General features: G+C 42.4%; 2 protein-coding genes across 7 annotated transcripts in view; one reads left to right on the plus strand and one right to left on the minus strand.

The window, feature by feature from the left end:
• The window catches only part of wdr97 (WD repeat domain 97), a 10,748-nt gene extending 352 nt beyond the window's left edge, over window positions 1-10,396 (plus strand). Inside the window, exons 2-21 of one of the 4 annotated variants that reach the window (XM_046075820.1) lie at window positions 1,433-1,650; window positions 1,738-2,315; window positions 2,414-2,535; window positions 2,624-3,341; window positions 3,444-3,592; window positions 3,668-3,904; window positions 4,017-4,107; window positions 4,207-4,339; window positions 4,456-4,517; window positions 4,606-4,693; window positions 4,789-4,947; window positions 5,740-5,889; window positions 6,119-6,256; window positions 6,351-6,524; window positions 8,171-8,365; window positions 8,463-8,584; window positions 9,200-9,368; window positions 9,720-9,889; window positions 9,981-10,045; window positions 10,147-10,396. In XM_046075820.1, coding sequence (XP_045931776.1) covers window positions 1,501-1,650; window positions 1,738-2,315; window positions 2,414-2,535; window positions 2,624-3,341; window positions 3,444-3,592; window positions 3,668-3,904; window positions 4,017-4,107; window positions 4,207-4,339; window positions 4,456-4,517; window positions 4,606-4,693; window positions 4,789-4,947; window positions 5,740-5,889; window positions 6,119-6,256; window positions 6,351-6,524; window positions 8,171-8,365; window positions 8,463-8,584; window positions 9,200-9,368; window positions 9,720-9,889; window positions 9,981-10,045; window positions 10,147-10,328 — 3,852 coding nt within the window. In that variant the 5' untranslated portion in view covers window positions 1,433-1,500 and the 3' untranslated portion in view covers window positions 10,329-10,396. The remainder of the gene's footprint in view (window positions 1-1,432; window positions 1,651-1,737; window positions 2,316-2,413; window positions 2,536-2,623; window positions 3,342-3,443; window positions 3,593-3,667; window positions 3,905-4,016; window positions 4,108-4,206; window positions 4,340-4,455; window positions 4,518-4,605; window positions 4,694-4,788; window positions 4,948-5,739; window positions 5,890-6,118; window positions 6,257-6,350; window positions 6,525-8,170; window positions 8,366-8,462; window positions 8,585-9,199; window positions 9,369-9,719; window positions 9,890-9,980; window positions 10,046-10,146) is intronic. The other 3 variants (XM_046028372.1, XM_046029150.1, XM_046029872.1) reach the window with 3 other exon arrangements.
• A 28-nt stretch (window positions 10,397-10,424) lies between these two features.
• si:ch73-174h16.4 (leucine-rich repeat-containing protein 14) lies at window positions 10,425-14,800 on the minus strand. 3 transcript variants are annotated; one of them, XM_046040503.1, is made up of 4 exons: window positions 14,627-14,799; window positions 14,151-14,396; window positions 12,737-13,582; window positions 10,425-11,890 (listed from the first exon to the last, which is right to left on the minus strand). In XM_046040503.1, the coding sequence occupies exons 3-4, from the start codon at window positions 13,528-13,530 to the stop codon at window positions 11,323-11,325; spliced, it is 1,362 nt and encodes a 453-aa protein (XP_045896459.1). In that variant the 5' UTR covers window positions 13,531-13,582; window positions 14,151-14,396; window positions 14,627-14,799; the 3' UTR covers window positions 10,425-11,322. The 3 variants fall into 3 exon arrangements, with proteins under 3 accessions (XP_045896459.1, XP_045895629.1, XP_045894819.1); XM_046039673.1 differs by having other exon boundaries at window positions 14,151-14,451; window positions 14,638-14,798; XM_046038863.1 differs by having other exon boundaries at window positions 14,151-14,800.
• Window positions 14,801-14,852: the final 52 nt, after the last annotated feature.

Below are 14,852 nucleotides of genomic sequence, written 5' to 3' on the forward strand. Positions count from 1 at the left end.
ACCACCCCCCCCCCCCCCCCCCCCCCCCCCCACACACACGCACACACACACGCACGCACACACACACACACACACACACACACACACACACTTTTTAATTCATTTACCTAATATCTCTGCCTTTATTACTAAAAACCATAACGTATGTTTGTTTCCCCAAAGTTTTTTTGAAAAATGGATAAAGATGGTTCTCACGTTTTCCTAAAATGTGTTAATGTATATCAAATTTGTTGCATTTATTTATTGTTTTATTGAAGAAACACATTGTAACAATATTATTGGGACAAATGTAATGTATATAGGGTGTCTAGCTAAAGCTAATTTGAGGTGTCCTCACCTTAAAGTAGAAAATGTCTCTAATCTAAAAAACTATGGGTAGATTCAGGCTTCTATACCTAAAAGAGTAACAAAGGCTATTAGGTCTTTCAATGATTTGATTTCAGGTGTAAGGGTGATTCTAAATAAATAAGTAATTGCAGATGCTGTAACAGGTAACGTTAGACGGGTATTGTTGTAAAATGGGGAGAGTTGTAACAACACCAATTCCATCAATTACAGATAAGATAGGAGTCATGAGATCCTTTCAGTACAGAGTGCCCTATGCATTCTCTGGGCCCACCAAGCCTGCTCTCCGGGGTTACCAGCATTCATTTGTCAGCACTGTGACCAGTGCTTGAAGTGGTGCCAATTCTCCCCATTCACATGTAGTTCACATGTTTGCATGTGTATAGAAAACCAATGTTTTCTCTACTCAGTCTCTGCCGGTGGAGACGGCAGAAAAGAGTACTGGTACGCCAAAGAGTAAAATGTAGAAGTTCCAGTACTGCATACCGGTGAGTACTGGCCCACTGACTGTAGGTAGATAGATACATTTACTTGTCACAATAAAACAAGTTATATAGTGAAATTGAGTTTTTGTAACTCCCTTCTGCTACATAGCAGACAATATACATTAATACAGAAGCAACTCTATGACTGTGACTTTCTGTGATTAAGAATATACTCGCATTGACACACACAGACACACACGTGTTTTTTGTTAAACCTAAAGCTATATGAAGATTTTTATTTAATTAGGTTGATTATAGTAATGTGCATTAAGTATTCCTTTGTATTCCTACCCCTGTAGTGGTGTAGGTTGTAACAAAGGAACACCATGTTTTTGACATCAACTCATGAGTTCTGTGATATTCTTGTAGAGGACTGAATTGGTGCCATTTGTAGTAAACAAATGTGGGTCCTTTGTATATAAGTTTGAGAATAGCTAAAAAATTCAGCAAGTTAGTTGCTGAAGCACAAAGTGTTACAACCATCCCCGGTCTCAGTGAGATAAAATTGTGTTTTTTAATTGTGGCATGTTATATATTTGAACACCACTGGGCAGCCATGCATACAAAGTTTTACTGTGTTTGTGTTTTTCCATCATACCCAGCACAAGTCAACGCCACATAGCCACCAGCAAAAAGGAATTTGCAGAGTCCTGTGTATGAAGTTGCAGAGATGGTGGCCCCAGGAGAGGAGACGAGATCAGCAGCAGTAGTCTTCCCCAGTCCTGCCCTGAGGCTGCTGTCTCAAGAGAGTGGGACATCAAATGGGAGGACACCTGGAAAGCATCATTTGTTGCGGGATGTAAAACAAGCTATGGGCAAGGTAGAGCATGTCAACATGCGTACCTGCTTTGTGCATTTTCAGAGGTCTTACACACCTTAAATAATTTCTCCATGTTTGACTCTCTAGGTAAAACACTCAAAGAACAAGCACCATGTGTTCACTCATGGACTCCATCGCCTGCAGCATTTCTCCTGTGACAGCCCTGTGCGTTTCATGATGTATTCTGAAGCTGCTGCTGCATTCATTAGCCTCCATTCAGACAACACAGTTTGCCTTTACAAAGCTGATGGCCGCAAGCAGACTTCCTTAGCACACCTCCCTTTCATGGGCCTCACCGCCACAAAGATCTCTGGCTGTCTGGTGGGTTGGGGCCCAGGGCCTGTCTTCACACTTCTGGACAGCGAGTTACGCTGCCTGGATACCGCTCGCGATGCCCTGGACATACGCGCGTGTCAGGTCGCAGAACACTCCACAGAGTTGGTGACTGCAGGTGTGGGGAACGTGTGCGTGTGGTCGGTGTTGCTCATGAGGTGTAAGGTGAAGATACAGGAGGGGCTACAGCTCAACACTTTCAACCAAATGGCATTGGCTCCCCCACGTTCTGACAGACCACACAGAGCCTTCGTTGTGTGCGGGCGGGTCGTGACAGTGGTTGACCTCGACGCCGGGAAGGTTTTAGAGCACAAGAACGATCTCTGCTCACGGTGTGTGATGCGGTGAATGCGATGTGTGACAATGTATGACTGTGAGTGGTGGAATTAGATTTTTTTAAGCATAGAGATTAACAAGTTATGTTTTACAGAGATATCACTGCAATGGTGTACTGCACCCAACTGGATTGTTTGATCACTGCATCTCATGAGCTCTCCATTAGGATATGGAGTCCAGATTGGGAACTACGTGTGGCTTTTGTTGGACATAATGGTAAAAAGTCATAACGTCTATCTCTCTTTTTGTCCCTTATGAGTAGACACAATGTCAAAACTTTCTGTTTCTTTGTTTCTTTGTCTAGGTGTGGTTAACTCACTGTTCTACTGTCCCGCATTAAACATGCTGTTATCAGCCTCTGTGGATTGTACGATCTGTTGCTGGAACGTGGAAGAGGGTGATGTGATCGAGTGTGTCCACACAGAGCAGGAAAACCCTCCTGTGTGCATAGGAGGCACTAGAAAGGGAGACTCTTTCTACTCCTTCTCTCACCAGGGAGTTGATTTCTGGACCATCAGATCCTTGTACACCCTCCACTGTAAACTAGGGGACGAAGGAGCCCCACTGAGACAAATCCTAGTTTCGCCGTTCCCTGCTCCATTCCCTACACGAGTCCTCTGCGTCAGCGGGGACAGAGATATCGTGCTTGTGGCTGCAGAAACAGGAGCAGTGTTGACTTCTTTTGAGGCAAAGGAGAGGATTTTGTGTGCTGACTACTGCCTGCAAAAAGAGATTCTGTTGGCTCTAACTGAGACAGGTACGGTGCTCCAAGCCAACACACTCACTAATCCAATCACTTTGATGCAAGAGTGGAAGGGAAGAGGCCAGGGGCCCTGGCAGCAAAGGGACCATGTGACTGATGATGATGCCCAGAATCTGCCGATCCCTGGCCCAGCTTGCTGCCTGGTACTCTATAGTTATGTGGCTGAGAAACAGAGAGCTTTAGAGGAGTGGAGGCGGTTGCAGGAGAGAAGAGGATGCAGTCTCAGGAACAAGGCAGCTCTTGATGATGCAAAGAATAAGTAAGAATTTTTTCAGCTTTTAGTTCTATACAATTAAATATACTATGGGGCAAACATATCTTTATTTCAGTAAATTTGATCATACTTCTGTGCTTGAGATAGGTTTTTGACCATTCTCGGCCAAAGCGGAGGCTGTGTGAGTGTTCTGAAATTGGATAACGGGACAGTCTTGTACAGGATACCAGCACACAACGGCCAGAGAGTCACCACAATGCAGGTGTACCCTGAGAACGGCTGCCTCCTCTCCACAGGTATTTCCCAATGTAACTTTATTGCCTTAGTATGCTTGTCAGTGATGACTTAATGACTTTACCCAAATCCCAAAGGTGAGGACATGACAGTGGTGGTGTGGAGAGTAAACCCCTATGTCCAGGAGTGTCTCAGCCAACAGTTCAGCCTGCACTGTGGTCAGCCTCAAGACTACCTGGCAGCGCTGGGGCCCCAGCTGGCCCTGACCTTTCAAGAGCCCAACAGTGGCATCTACAACCTGCTGCACTTTAACCTACTCAACCAGAGCCAGACCGAGCACTCACACAAGGAAGGACATTTAGACCACTTCACAGGTCACAAATATCTCAATAAAAAAGCATTTAGTGAATTTTTGTGTCCCTAATGAATCGATTGTATGTTGTGGATGGTGTTGTATTGTTTGTTTGTGCTTTGGTTTTCTTGCAGGGTTGTGTGTGTGTCCTGATCTGGAGGTGTTTGTCTCAAGCAGTCTAGATGGGACAGTGTGTATCTGGAATGAGAAGAATCACCTCATCAGGTTGGGGCTCATTGCCTGCCGTTACAGATGTGAAAAGCTTACAGTAATTTAGGGATGTATGTCTGTTCATGTGTCTTTGTGTATCTGTGAGCCCTGCAGGACACTGCAGCTGAATACAGTGCCTGAGTGTCTGGCTTACAGGGGGTTTGGAGGGGAACTGTTTCTGGGCATCAGAGGGGACCTGTACAGGATAAACTGCGCTAAGTTCCTGCCACACAACTACCAACAAATGGTAACTAGTCAGCTTGCAGTGTGGCTGAAGGATGTCTAGGGGAATTTGACATTTTCAATCGAAGCTGCTAAATATAAACAAAATGTTTATTTAATCCCATTTTATTTTTTTTACAGCTCCTATACACTTACTGTGCGGAGCTCATTCCAGACATGCCTATCATCGTGAATAAAAAAAGGTGCCGCAAAAGAAAGTATGATTTATTCATGTTACATGTTAAGAATAATCCAAAACAACAATCTAATGAGCAATATTGGTGCAAACAGAAATGTAAGAGCAGACAAAGACGAGGAAGAGGAATTGCCAGAAGTGGGCAGCAGTTTATTATTGACTGAAGACATGTGGAGACAGAAGGTGTGTGTGAATTTAATACATTGCATGTCAATGGCACACTAAGAAATGCGTTCAAATACCTACAGTAGGTGAATATCTTTTCTGTCTTGTTCCAGGCGCATGAGAGCTTAGTGACCTCAAACATGGACCTAGCTGCACTCCTACAAGGCTCCGTAAAATGCAAAAAAGGGAAGCCTCCCAGCACAAAGGAAACCAAGAAAGAGGCTTTTGATCGCTACATGAAGATAATATACAGGTTGCCCTTCAATATTAAGGTATCTTCATCATCCTTCTGTCACAATTCAATTCAAACATGGTCACAGGGAAAAGGGGATTTGGACTCAAATGTTGAAGTTACTTTATTAAGCAAAAGGGGAAACAAACTCACACCAACAGTGAGACAGGCAATCCATAACGTATACAAATCCAAAACAGGTACAGGCAAAAGCCAAAGTTAAAATAATCACAGAAAGAAAAACAGAAAAGGAATAAAACACAAATCGCTGAGGAAACAGTGGAGGAGGGCAGGGGCGCTTGGCAGGACAAATGACACAAGACAAAGCAAAACACAGACTTAAACACAAAAGAGAGGGCAGGACGGTTAGACACAGGTGGAACACATTAGGGTAGGGCAGACAATCAAACAGGTACAAAAGAAAGTAAGCAAAGTTACACAATACACAAGGAAGAATACTTTCACAATAAACTGGAAATAACTAAATGCAAATACGAAACCATTACATCTTCCCCCCACTCATTTTACGGTAACTGCTTCTGTTTAACACTTTTAAGAATACAAAAATAAGTAATCAACTCACTATTCCCCTCCTTCCTTTACTACACTGTGGCAGTTTAAAGCTAGCTCTTATGTCAATTAGCTTAAATGTTTAATGGGAAACTAATTTAAAAGACAATATTAATCTACAAGCTTCTTTGTTTAAAAATCACCATTTTTCTTTAACTTGCATCTGCATGATGCAAATGTGGTAGTTTTTCTGCCTTATATTTCAAAAATCAGTTGTGCAAATTTTCACTAGTTCATTAAGAGGTTGATGCTGTGCTTTCAGATGGATTTTGAGGACACCTCTGACCTAGATGAACTTTCATTTTGTCCTGAGCCGTGTGACTACAAGCCTTATTTCAACAAGCCCCGTAACCCTCCTACCTTAAAAGAGCACCCTGAATCTGATTCAAACATTCCTGTGGAGGAAAAGAAGGTAAAAACTGTTGATAAACAAAATCTTATTCTCAGTCATTCTGGACTTTTGTTGCAGAAATTTACAGTATTTTTCTTTTTCTTTTTTTCTTTTTTCATTTTCTGGATGTTCCTTTACAGGAATAGAATGAAAAATGTGTTTTTATATATCAGTCAAATGTATAGAAATACACAAAGTTTGGCTGAAAGCAATGTTATAATTTTTATATAATTAGTTTCTCTAATTGCAGGAGAAAAAGGCTCCAGTAAAACCAAACCAAAGACAAAGAACCACAGAAACCAAACCAAAGACACCATTGAAATTCAACCCATTGCCTGTTGCCAAAGACATACCCAAGAAACCCATAATAGTGGAGAAATATGAAGAGGTAAGAACATGTAATTTCTTAATTTCACACAAGACATAAGAACGCATATAACAGCAGCTTTCATATGTGTGTATATCTGTACTTGTCCCTATAGCCTCTAGAGATAATTTGTCAGATAGAGAAACCCACTCCAACTCCTACTACGCCACCTCGCTGTCCAAAGATCCCAACACCATCCCCGCCGCGGGAACCCACTCCTGAAGTGCCGACCTTCCTCAAACAGCTTGCAGATTCCAGTTGGTTTAAAGACCTGTATCCTGATAAAAAGGTAGCCTACGTCAAACAGATACACTCTTGAACAAAATCTTAAGACCGGGGAAACATTGCAAGTACTCGCATTTTGCGCTGGTGAATCATAACCGGGTTGTAAGTACTGCTTCAAAATGCCAAAAGAAGAAACAGGAGCAAGAGACAAAAAATAGAGTAGGCAATTTATTGAAAACTGCATTTAAACTCAAACAGGCTGTTCATCAGCTGATCAAACGTTTAAGACCATAGGCATAAAAAGGTAAAATCTGCACAAAAATATGGCTTTCATGTCATTGATCTTCAGGCAGTCACACTGTCATGATCTCCTGATGGCAAAGGCAAAAAGGCTTTCTCTCGTTCAACGTGGCAGGATTGTTGAGCTGCACAAGCAAGGCCTCCCGCAACGCGCCATCGCTGCCAAGGTTGGACGCAGTAAGACAGTCATTTTACATTTCTTAAAAGATCCTGAGAGTTATGGGACAAAAAAGTCAAGTGGTAGACCCAAAAAAATTTCACCTGCACTGAGCTACAGGATCCGACGGGTTGTCCGTGAAGACACAGGTCGATCCTCAACCCAAATTAAGGCACTTACTGATGCTGACTGTAGTCCAATAACCATAAGACGTCATCTGCGAGAGAAGGGCTTCAAGAACAAAAAACGTCTTCAAAGGCCACGTCTCCTCCCACGCCACAAACTTGCCCGTTTGGAATTTGCAAGGGAGCACCAAACATGGGACATTGAAAGGTGGAAGAAAGTTTTATTCTCTGACGAGAAAAAATTTTACCTGGACGGTCCTGATGGCTTCCAAGGTTACTGGCATGACAAGGAGATCCCACCGGAGATGTTTTCTACGCGGCACAGTGGAGGAGGCTCTATCATGATTTGGGGTGCTTTTTCCTTCAATGGGAAAATGGAGCTTCAGGTTGTCCAGGGGCGTCAAACGGCGACTGGCTATGTGGACATGTTGCAGCGGGCATCCCTCTTGACTGAGGGCCCCCGTCTGTGCGGTAATGACTGGGTCTTTCAACAGGACAACGCTGCAATTCACAACGCCCGCCTGACAAAGGACTTCTTCCAGGAGAAAAACGTTGTTCTTTTGGACCATCCTGCGTGTTTTCCTGATCTAAATCCCATTGAGAACATTTGGGGATGGATGGCAAGGGAAGTTTACAAAAACGGACGTCAGTTCCAGACCGTGGATGCCCTTCGTTAAGCCACCTTCACCACATGGAGCAACGTTCCCAGCAGCCTCCTGGGAACAGTCGCATCAAGCATGCCGAAACGAGTGTTTGAAGTGATCAACAAGAACGGTGGGGCTACTCACTACTGAGTCCTTTTTTGACACTTTTAGTTCTGTTGTAGGTTTATTTTTGAGCTCTTAAACTTTTGATCAGCTGATGAACAGCCTGTTTGAGTTTAAATGCAGTTTTCAATAAATTGCCTACTCGCTATTTTTTGTTTCTTGCTCCTGTTTCTTCTTTTGAGATTTTGAAGCAGTACTTACAACCCGGTTATGATCCACCAGCACGAAATGCGAGTACTTGCAATGTTTCCCCCAGTCTTAAGATTTTGTTCAAGAGTGTATATCCACTACTCACCAGGGAATTGTATCATGGTAAAGTGGTTCCAAGTTGAGATATTGATGAGTGTATGTTTGTGTGTAGTGTATCCCGAGTACGCTGTCTCCAGAGGACTTCTCACTGCAGCTGCTGGGATATCTAAACACTTCCAGTACTCCGTCTAAGCTTAAGACCCTCACTGCACTGCATACACTGCACAGCCAGGGTCTCCTACAGAATACAGACACGCTTTACCAAGGCCTCATTGACTTGGTGCCCAAATTTGTGAGACCTCGCATGGTACTGTAAATTCAGGATTCAAGATTGTCACTGTGCATTTTATAAAGTGTATTTTGAGGTTGGGTCTAATTGTCAAATTTTCCTGTCTGTGTTTCAGTCACCTGTGGAGCGGACGTTGCTTGTTGAAACGTTGAATCTGTTGGTGCGTCTTAAATCTGGCAACTATGAGCTTGTGAAAAAGCTTCTCGCTCTTCTGGCTTTTAAAAAACTGGATCTCCGGTGAGTCCCTTAATGTTAAAATACCAAATAATGACAAGACAAGCATCTTAATCTATATGTTTAAAGCAGCTATAATCGATTTTTGTATAATAATGTATGGAATGACAATGTGGAAGGGGTTGCTTGTAGCAATGAACCTACCTGAATCTGCTGCTCCCTTTGGCTTTTGGAGTTTCATCAATCTCACCACTCACATAGTGTTGTTTTCAGCTAACAAGCTCTAAAAACCCACTGTACATATCTGCTCATAACCAGATGACAGACAGACAAACTTATACTACATGTAAACATAATGGAGCATTTGGCAGCTAAAGAGCCAGATATTTCCCTCAGGAGTTGGTAGAGACAAAAAACAGAGCTAAAAGAGAGTGAAGGTGGCCAGAAAAACGAGTACAAATGAATGCTAATGTTGTTCTGTAACTGCTGGATGTGATAATAAAGTGTTTCCTAAAAAAGCTTGTTTAAAAGGTGATGATATGTCCATGTTGTGATCACAGCTTGTTTACGCTGTGTGGCCAAAAAATATGCTATAGCAGGTGCAATCTAAGAAACTACTCAAGGGTACTTTCTGACATGAAAATGCAAGTTTGTATAATCTTGTTGTCCTGTCAATAGAGAAAACGTTGTGCGCATGCTGAGTGCATTAGGTGTTAATGAGGCTGAGCAGTGGTTGTTGCCAGAGGTGGGGAGCTGGGGCTTGGAGCTGAAGGACCAGTCTGACATCTGGAAGAGCCTCCATGACAGAGCAGATTGTTGGCTGGAGTTATGGATCTCCAAATACAAAGTAACACAGACATGTTTCATTTAAATGTTAATCTTTCTGTCTCAAATTTATGTTTCAAATGTGTAAAAACAAAAATGGAAAATTCATCCTATTCATTTTCACCCTCTGTTATTGTATATTTGAGTGTGAGAAATGGACAGAACAGGTGTATGAAAACTGAGAGGCTCTCCCTCTGTGAATCTTTCCACTGCTTCTGATGTCCTTTGCTTTGACCCTAACTCCTCTAAATAGGAGTACACATGAGAGCTCGTCACAGTGTTGCTGACTGTCATGGTTGCTGGTGTGGCGGCTGGTTTTGGCCTGCACCTTTAAGTGATTAACTGCTTTTGCTCTCTCTTTCCATGTCACCAGGACCATGACAGGTACAGGTTCCTTAGGAGTACAGCAAAGTGGGAGCCGTCAACCTTCAAAATGGTGGATGTGCTGAATTATTTCTGCTCTGTCCAAAAAGACGAGTACAGAAAAAGCAGATGTGTTGCACCTGGTTGCAAAAACACAGTGATTTTGCCCCTAAATGACTGGTATGTAAAAAGCATGTACATATGGTAATTTCTTCTCCAAACTTTATTCTACAACATTTTAATAATTGAATCTTATCATCTATTTGTGTAGTAGTTCCCAACCAATACTTCGTCTAGGAGAGACTTACACCATGGCCAGGATGTCCAGGCCACCGGGTAAGACTTCACTGTACTTTAGCAAAGATCATGTGCAACTGTGCTTGTAGAAAAATGGTTCCTAACATTTATCATTGTCATACATTTATCTTGTCATACAGGTATAATTCTGCCTCCCCTGAGAAACCGGCCGTTCCTCACACACTTTCCCAATTTCATCTCTTTGCCGTTATCTCGTATCACTTTGCGACCCTTTCACGTCTACTCAGAGGAGGACTGGGTGAAGGCCTCACCTCGCCGCTACTTCACTCTACAGCAGTCCTACGTGGAGTACTACAGATGATTGCTCTGTCTGTAATACTCCTGTTAACACTTGATGAGCCATATAACAAAGTTAAACTACGTACATTATTTGTGACAATTCAATGACTCTTAACACTTTGCTTTATGACTGATTTATTCTGTGACTTACAGAATGTAAATGCATTCACGTGGTACAAGGGGTGATTTGGTTTTTTCCTGATAATGACTCAATATACAAACGGATACAAAAACACACAATCCTGAACATTTTAAAACAGATAATCAAGAAGTACAGTATGACAAATATGTAAATTAGAACACCATAAAGAGAAAATACATTACTTTGTGAATAAAACACTTAAAAAAGATTTGGTTTGCATTTAAAAATCACCTAAATATTTTGCGGTTAACATTCATTTCCTCTTTAAGGAAAGAACATGCAAATATTAAGCAAACACAGATTATAAAAAGGACACCACTGTCAAACTTGTAGTTTTGGTTGTTGACGTGTAGTATGTACATATTCATATACTGCATCTGCCTTGTATAAAGAAAGTCCTAGTGACAGTTGAAAAGGCACGAGATCCCGTTAACCTGATTATAAAGCAGCAAGTCTCATTTTGGTACAAAACCAGCAGTGACTCAAATTTAAATTTTTAAATCAACAAGTGAACTCATTAAAGTACTATAGCACCATTTTATTGAAGCATGGCTCCAAAAAATGTTATCTTCTGATCCATCTCCTGATCACATTCCTGCTCCTGACAAATAATAAACCTGTTGCTTTGGTGACACAAAAAATGAGATTACTGGGCTTTGTATGAGGTCTGCATTGTATTGAGTGTCTTGCTACTTTGTTCCAGTAATGTATTTAATGGAAAAATAAATAAATAAGACAGACAGATGGTGATAAAGAGAAGAACAGATAACTGAATACTACACCAGTATTAGGGTGATGATTTGATTGTCAGGTGTATGTACATTGCTCTGGTATGTGTCGGTGAGCAAACCAAGTCATTCCCGCCACTTCTGTTCTAGTCCACCAAGTCTTTATCATAATTGAGCAGGTCACATGTCAGAAAGAGGTCACAGCGGCCGCTGTCTATCAGCACCCTGTTGAGGTGGCTGCTGGTTGTGTTGATGTCTGTGGCTTCATCCAGTGGCCAGTCTAAGAGCTGAGCACTGGAGGGCAGGTCGGGAAGGCCCGGCTGGTAGTCCTCCAGAGGGTTTGGGTACAGTAAGTGACGGAGAGACTGCATTCTCACGGCCATCCTCACCAGGTCCATTAGCCCAGCCATGGAGAGTGGGTTCAGGGCCAAAGCCAAGCTCTTGAGAGCCCAGCAGCCTCCCACCGAGGGCAGCAGGAGTCCCAGCAAGCCATCAGTCAGGCCACAGCCACTTAAAGACAGGTGCTGCAGGCTACCGGAAGCCTGGGAGAGGAGGCGGCGAATAGAGGGCAGGGTGTTTTCATCCAGATGGTTCTCACTTAGATCCAGCTGCTGCAGCTTAGAAGCATGATGGCTACAGGACAGATAGGCCAGGTCAGTTGGGGTTAGGCTCAAATATGGCAGCTCCAGTATCTCTAGAGGCTGAGGCAGGGAGCTGTAACAAAAGAAAGAGGACAGAACATTTAAATAATATAATATTCAATTCAGATATTCATTAAAGAGGTCTCATTTTTTGGGTTCTGTCTTTAATCTCATAACTTAGTTTGGCCAGATTTGCTTTAAATTAAAGATTTAAATAGGTGCAATTTCAATTTGAGTAATTAGAGAGTAGGGCTGTGACAAATTATTTTTAATATGGATTAAATTAATCAAATCAATTAACTGATTGTTTAAAAATAAACAAACAGCAATCTTAAATATAAATATATTCAATGCACTATCAAATAAAAAAATTAATTTTTTAACTGCAAATCCTTCATTTAAAGGTTGGAACCAACAATGTATTTTACACTTTAACCACTAATCAAATATCAAATAGTTTAATACAGTTACAATTTTCTTTTGACCATCTAATTTACTTATAATGGCTGGTAAGTTATTTCTATGTCATACCAAACGTGCCGAAAAACTGTTTTTTATATATTTATCAAAAAAGTAATGTATTAACAAGTAACACATATATAACACCAAAAGAACATTTAATGTACTTACGTATTAGAATAAATTTTACTCCAAATAGCAGAACGATAAATACTAATAATATCAGCTCCATCAGAGAAAAGTATATTGCCTTTCCATTTCCTAAATCTAATGTTGGACAAATGTACATTAGCTTGTAGTAAGAATTGATTAAATCTTGTCAGATACTTTTTTCGGAGAATTTTATTTCAATAATACAGAAATCAAAATAGAAAGATGTGACATTGTGCTGTTTACTAGGCTCACGGTGTAGGTACAAAGTTACAGGGCAGCTTTCATGTGATATGGGATCAGGTCATACCTAAGCAGCACACGAAGTTGTCCGGGCAGGCGCAATGCAGTGAGGCTGAGGCGTCGCAGTTCTTGTAGCTTTGCCAGACCCACAGACAAGTCCCTCAGGGCCTCTTCCTGGCCTGGCTGGTCTCTGCGAAAATCTAAGTTACAGTAGTGCAAGCGAAGAGAGTTCAGCGCTGGGAAGGTGGAGAGCAGAGGCAGCAGCTCAGCCAAGCCGGCCACGCCGAGGCTGCTGTAGCGGACGTCAACGCCCAGAAGAACCTGGCGAGGCAGGAGGCCTAGCATGGTTTTGATATTAGACACTGAAATCTCTTCCACACGTAGGTGCCTGCACTGAAGCTTGAGGGGTCCCGGTGTGCTCAGAGCCACGCGAACACGCTCCCAAGAGCGAGCATTCACAAAAAGATCAGCTCTCACATGAACCAACACATCACTGTTTACATCTTTTTCTTCTGGCTCTTTTCTACTGCCTCCTAAACCTGCCACTGCAGTCTCTCTTTTCCTCTCCATCTCCATCCTCCTCCTGACACCTTTAATCACCTCCTCTTCACCCAGAATCCCATATGATCCCATCCTCTCTCTTTTATTTACCCCTAGCTCCTTCTTATCTGTGCGTGCTTCATCCCCATTTGGTTCCTCCCCCCTCTCTCTTTTCACACCCTTTTCTCTCTCCAGAGCGGAGAACCTTTTCCTCTCTTGCTCTCTTTCTCTCCTCTGTGCCCTCGATGCTCCGGCTCTAGCCTGAACAACCATTGTGCAGAGAGCTACAGTCAGAGACCAGCCTCCCATGTGGTCTCCCATCCCTCCTTCATCTCCTTGCAGTCCACAGAGGTCCAGTACTTGCAAGGCACACCTAGGAAAGACCAGTAGTGGAATAAGTACTCGGGAACATTTACTTAAGTAAAAGTAGCAATACCACAGTGTAAAAACAAGTACAAAAAACATGCAATTTTACTTGAGTAAAAGTAAAAGTACTAAAGCATTAGAATCAAATACTTAAAGCGTATACATTAAGCAGAACAGTCCACTTCAGAATAATGAATTTGGATTGTATTTACTGATGCATTAACGTGTACATCACTTTAATGTTGCAGCTGGTAAGGGTGCATGCCTTATCTTACTGCTGGGCAGCTTAATCCATATTATTGCATAATAATTCAATCCAATTTATATTTTGTAATATTTTTGGAATCTGTGACTAACATGTAGGGGAGTAAAAGTATAAAGTAGCATTAAATGGAAATACTCAAGTAAAGTACAAGAACAAAATTGTTCTTAGGTAAAGTACTTGAGTAAATGTTGTTAGTTACATTACACTAGTGAGAAAGAGGAATGGGTCTTAAATGTTACAGAGAATGAACACTGACAAACAAGATTACCTGACCCAAACACTATAGCTAGAATAATAAACTACTTCGTACCTTAGATCCGACAGTCCTCTGACAACTGCAAGTAACAGCGCCTGGATGCAGAGACGATTTGGCGCAGTTTGCCCCTGTTTCTTCCGTCCACCGACACGCAGAGTGCGTTCAGGCCATCTCTGCACCAGTTCACACACAGCCAGCGGCCTGCAGCTGGTGAAGGCGGCTTCCAGCAGCGGTCGGTACAGCTCCCCGGGCAACCACCTCAGCCAGCAGGGTGACGAGCTGTGGTCACTCACCACCTCCCTGGCACAAAGGCTCACCAAGGAAAGCACCATTTCAGCACAGAGCACGGGGAGTTCTTGGCATAAAAAGTAGAGCAGCCGAAATAATGTCGCGTTTCACTCCTTTGCAAAAGAAGCAGACTTTACACGTCTGAGAGACAGCTAGCTGAAAGTAACGTTAGCTAAGATTAACTTTATGACAGTAACTTGATGCAGTCTTGTAAAGCCCCAAAAAAGAATTTATAACATCACCTGATATCTACCTGGATTAGTAACAGAAATACGATTTGCAGCGATAGCTGGAAACCTTTGGTGGGTGAAATATTAAACGGTGGCACCGCATGTTAGCTAACTCGACAAAACATCACTGAGGAAGCTACTGCTACAGCAGGAGTGTTTACTATTCAGACTGACGCATGCCTGTGACGCAGCACGTAAGGGCGAGACGTCATGACTGTAGTCTCTTGCGCTTGAAACA

This window comes from Micropterus dolomieu, linkage group LG01 (assembly GCF_021292245.1).
Source record: "Micropterus dolomieu isolate WLL.071019.BEF.003 ecotype Adirondacks linkage group LG01, ASM2129224v1, whole genome shotgun sequence".
In the NCBI taxonomy this organism is placed as follows: domain Eukaryota; kingdom Metazoa; phylum Chordata; class Actinopteri; order Centrarchiformes; family Centrarchidae; genus Micropterus; species Micropterus dolomieu.

Coding starts and splice junctions, on each gene's coding strand:
- si:ch73-174h16.4 (XM_046038863.1), bottom strand. CDS start 14,428: ATGGTGCTTTCCTTGGTGAGCCTTTGTGCCAGGGAGGTGGTGAGTGAC. Junction 13,583..14,150: donor AGAGGACTGTCGGATCTAAG/GTACGAAGTAGT, acceptor GGTCTTTCCTAG/GTGTGCCTTGCAAGTACTGG. Junction 11,891..12,736: donor CAACTTCGTGTGCTGCTTAG/GTATGACCTGAT, acceptor CTTTTGTTACAG/CTCCCTGCCTCAGCCTCTAG.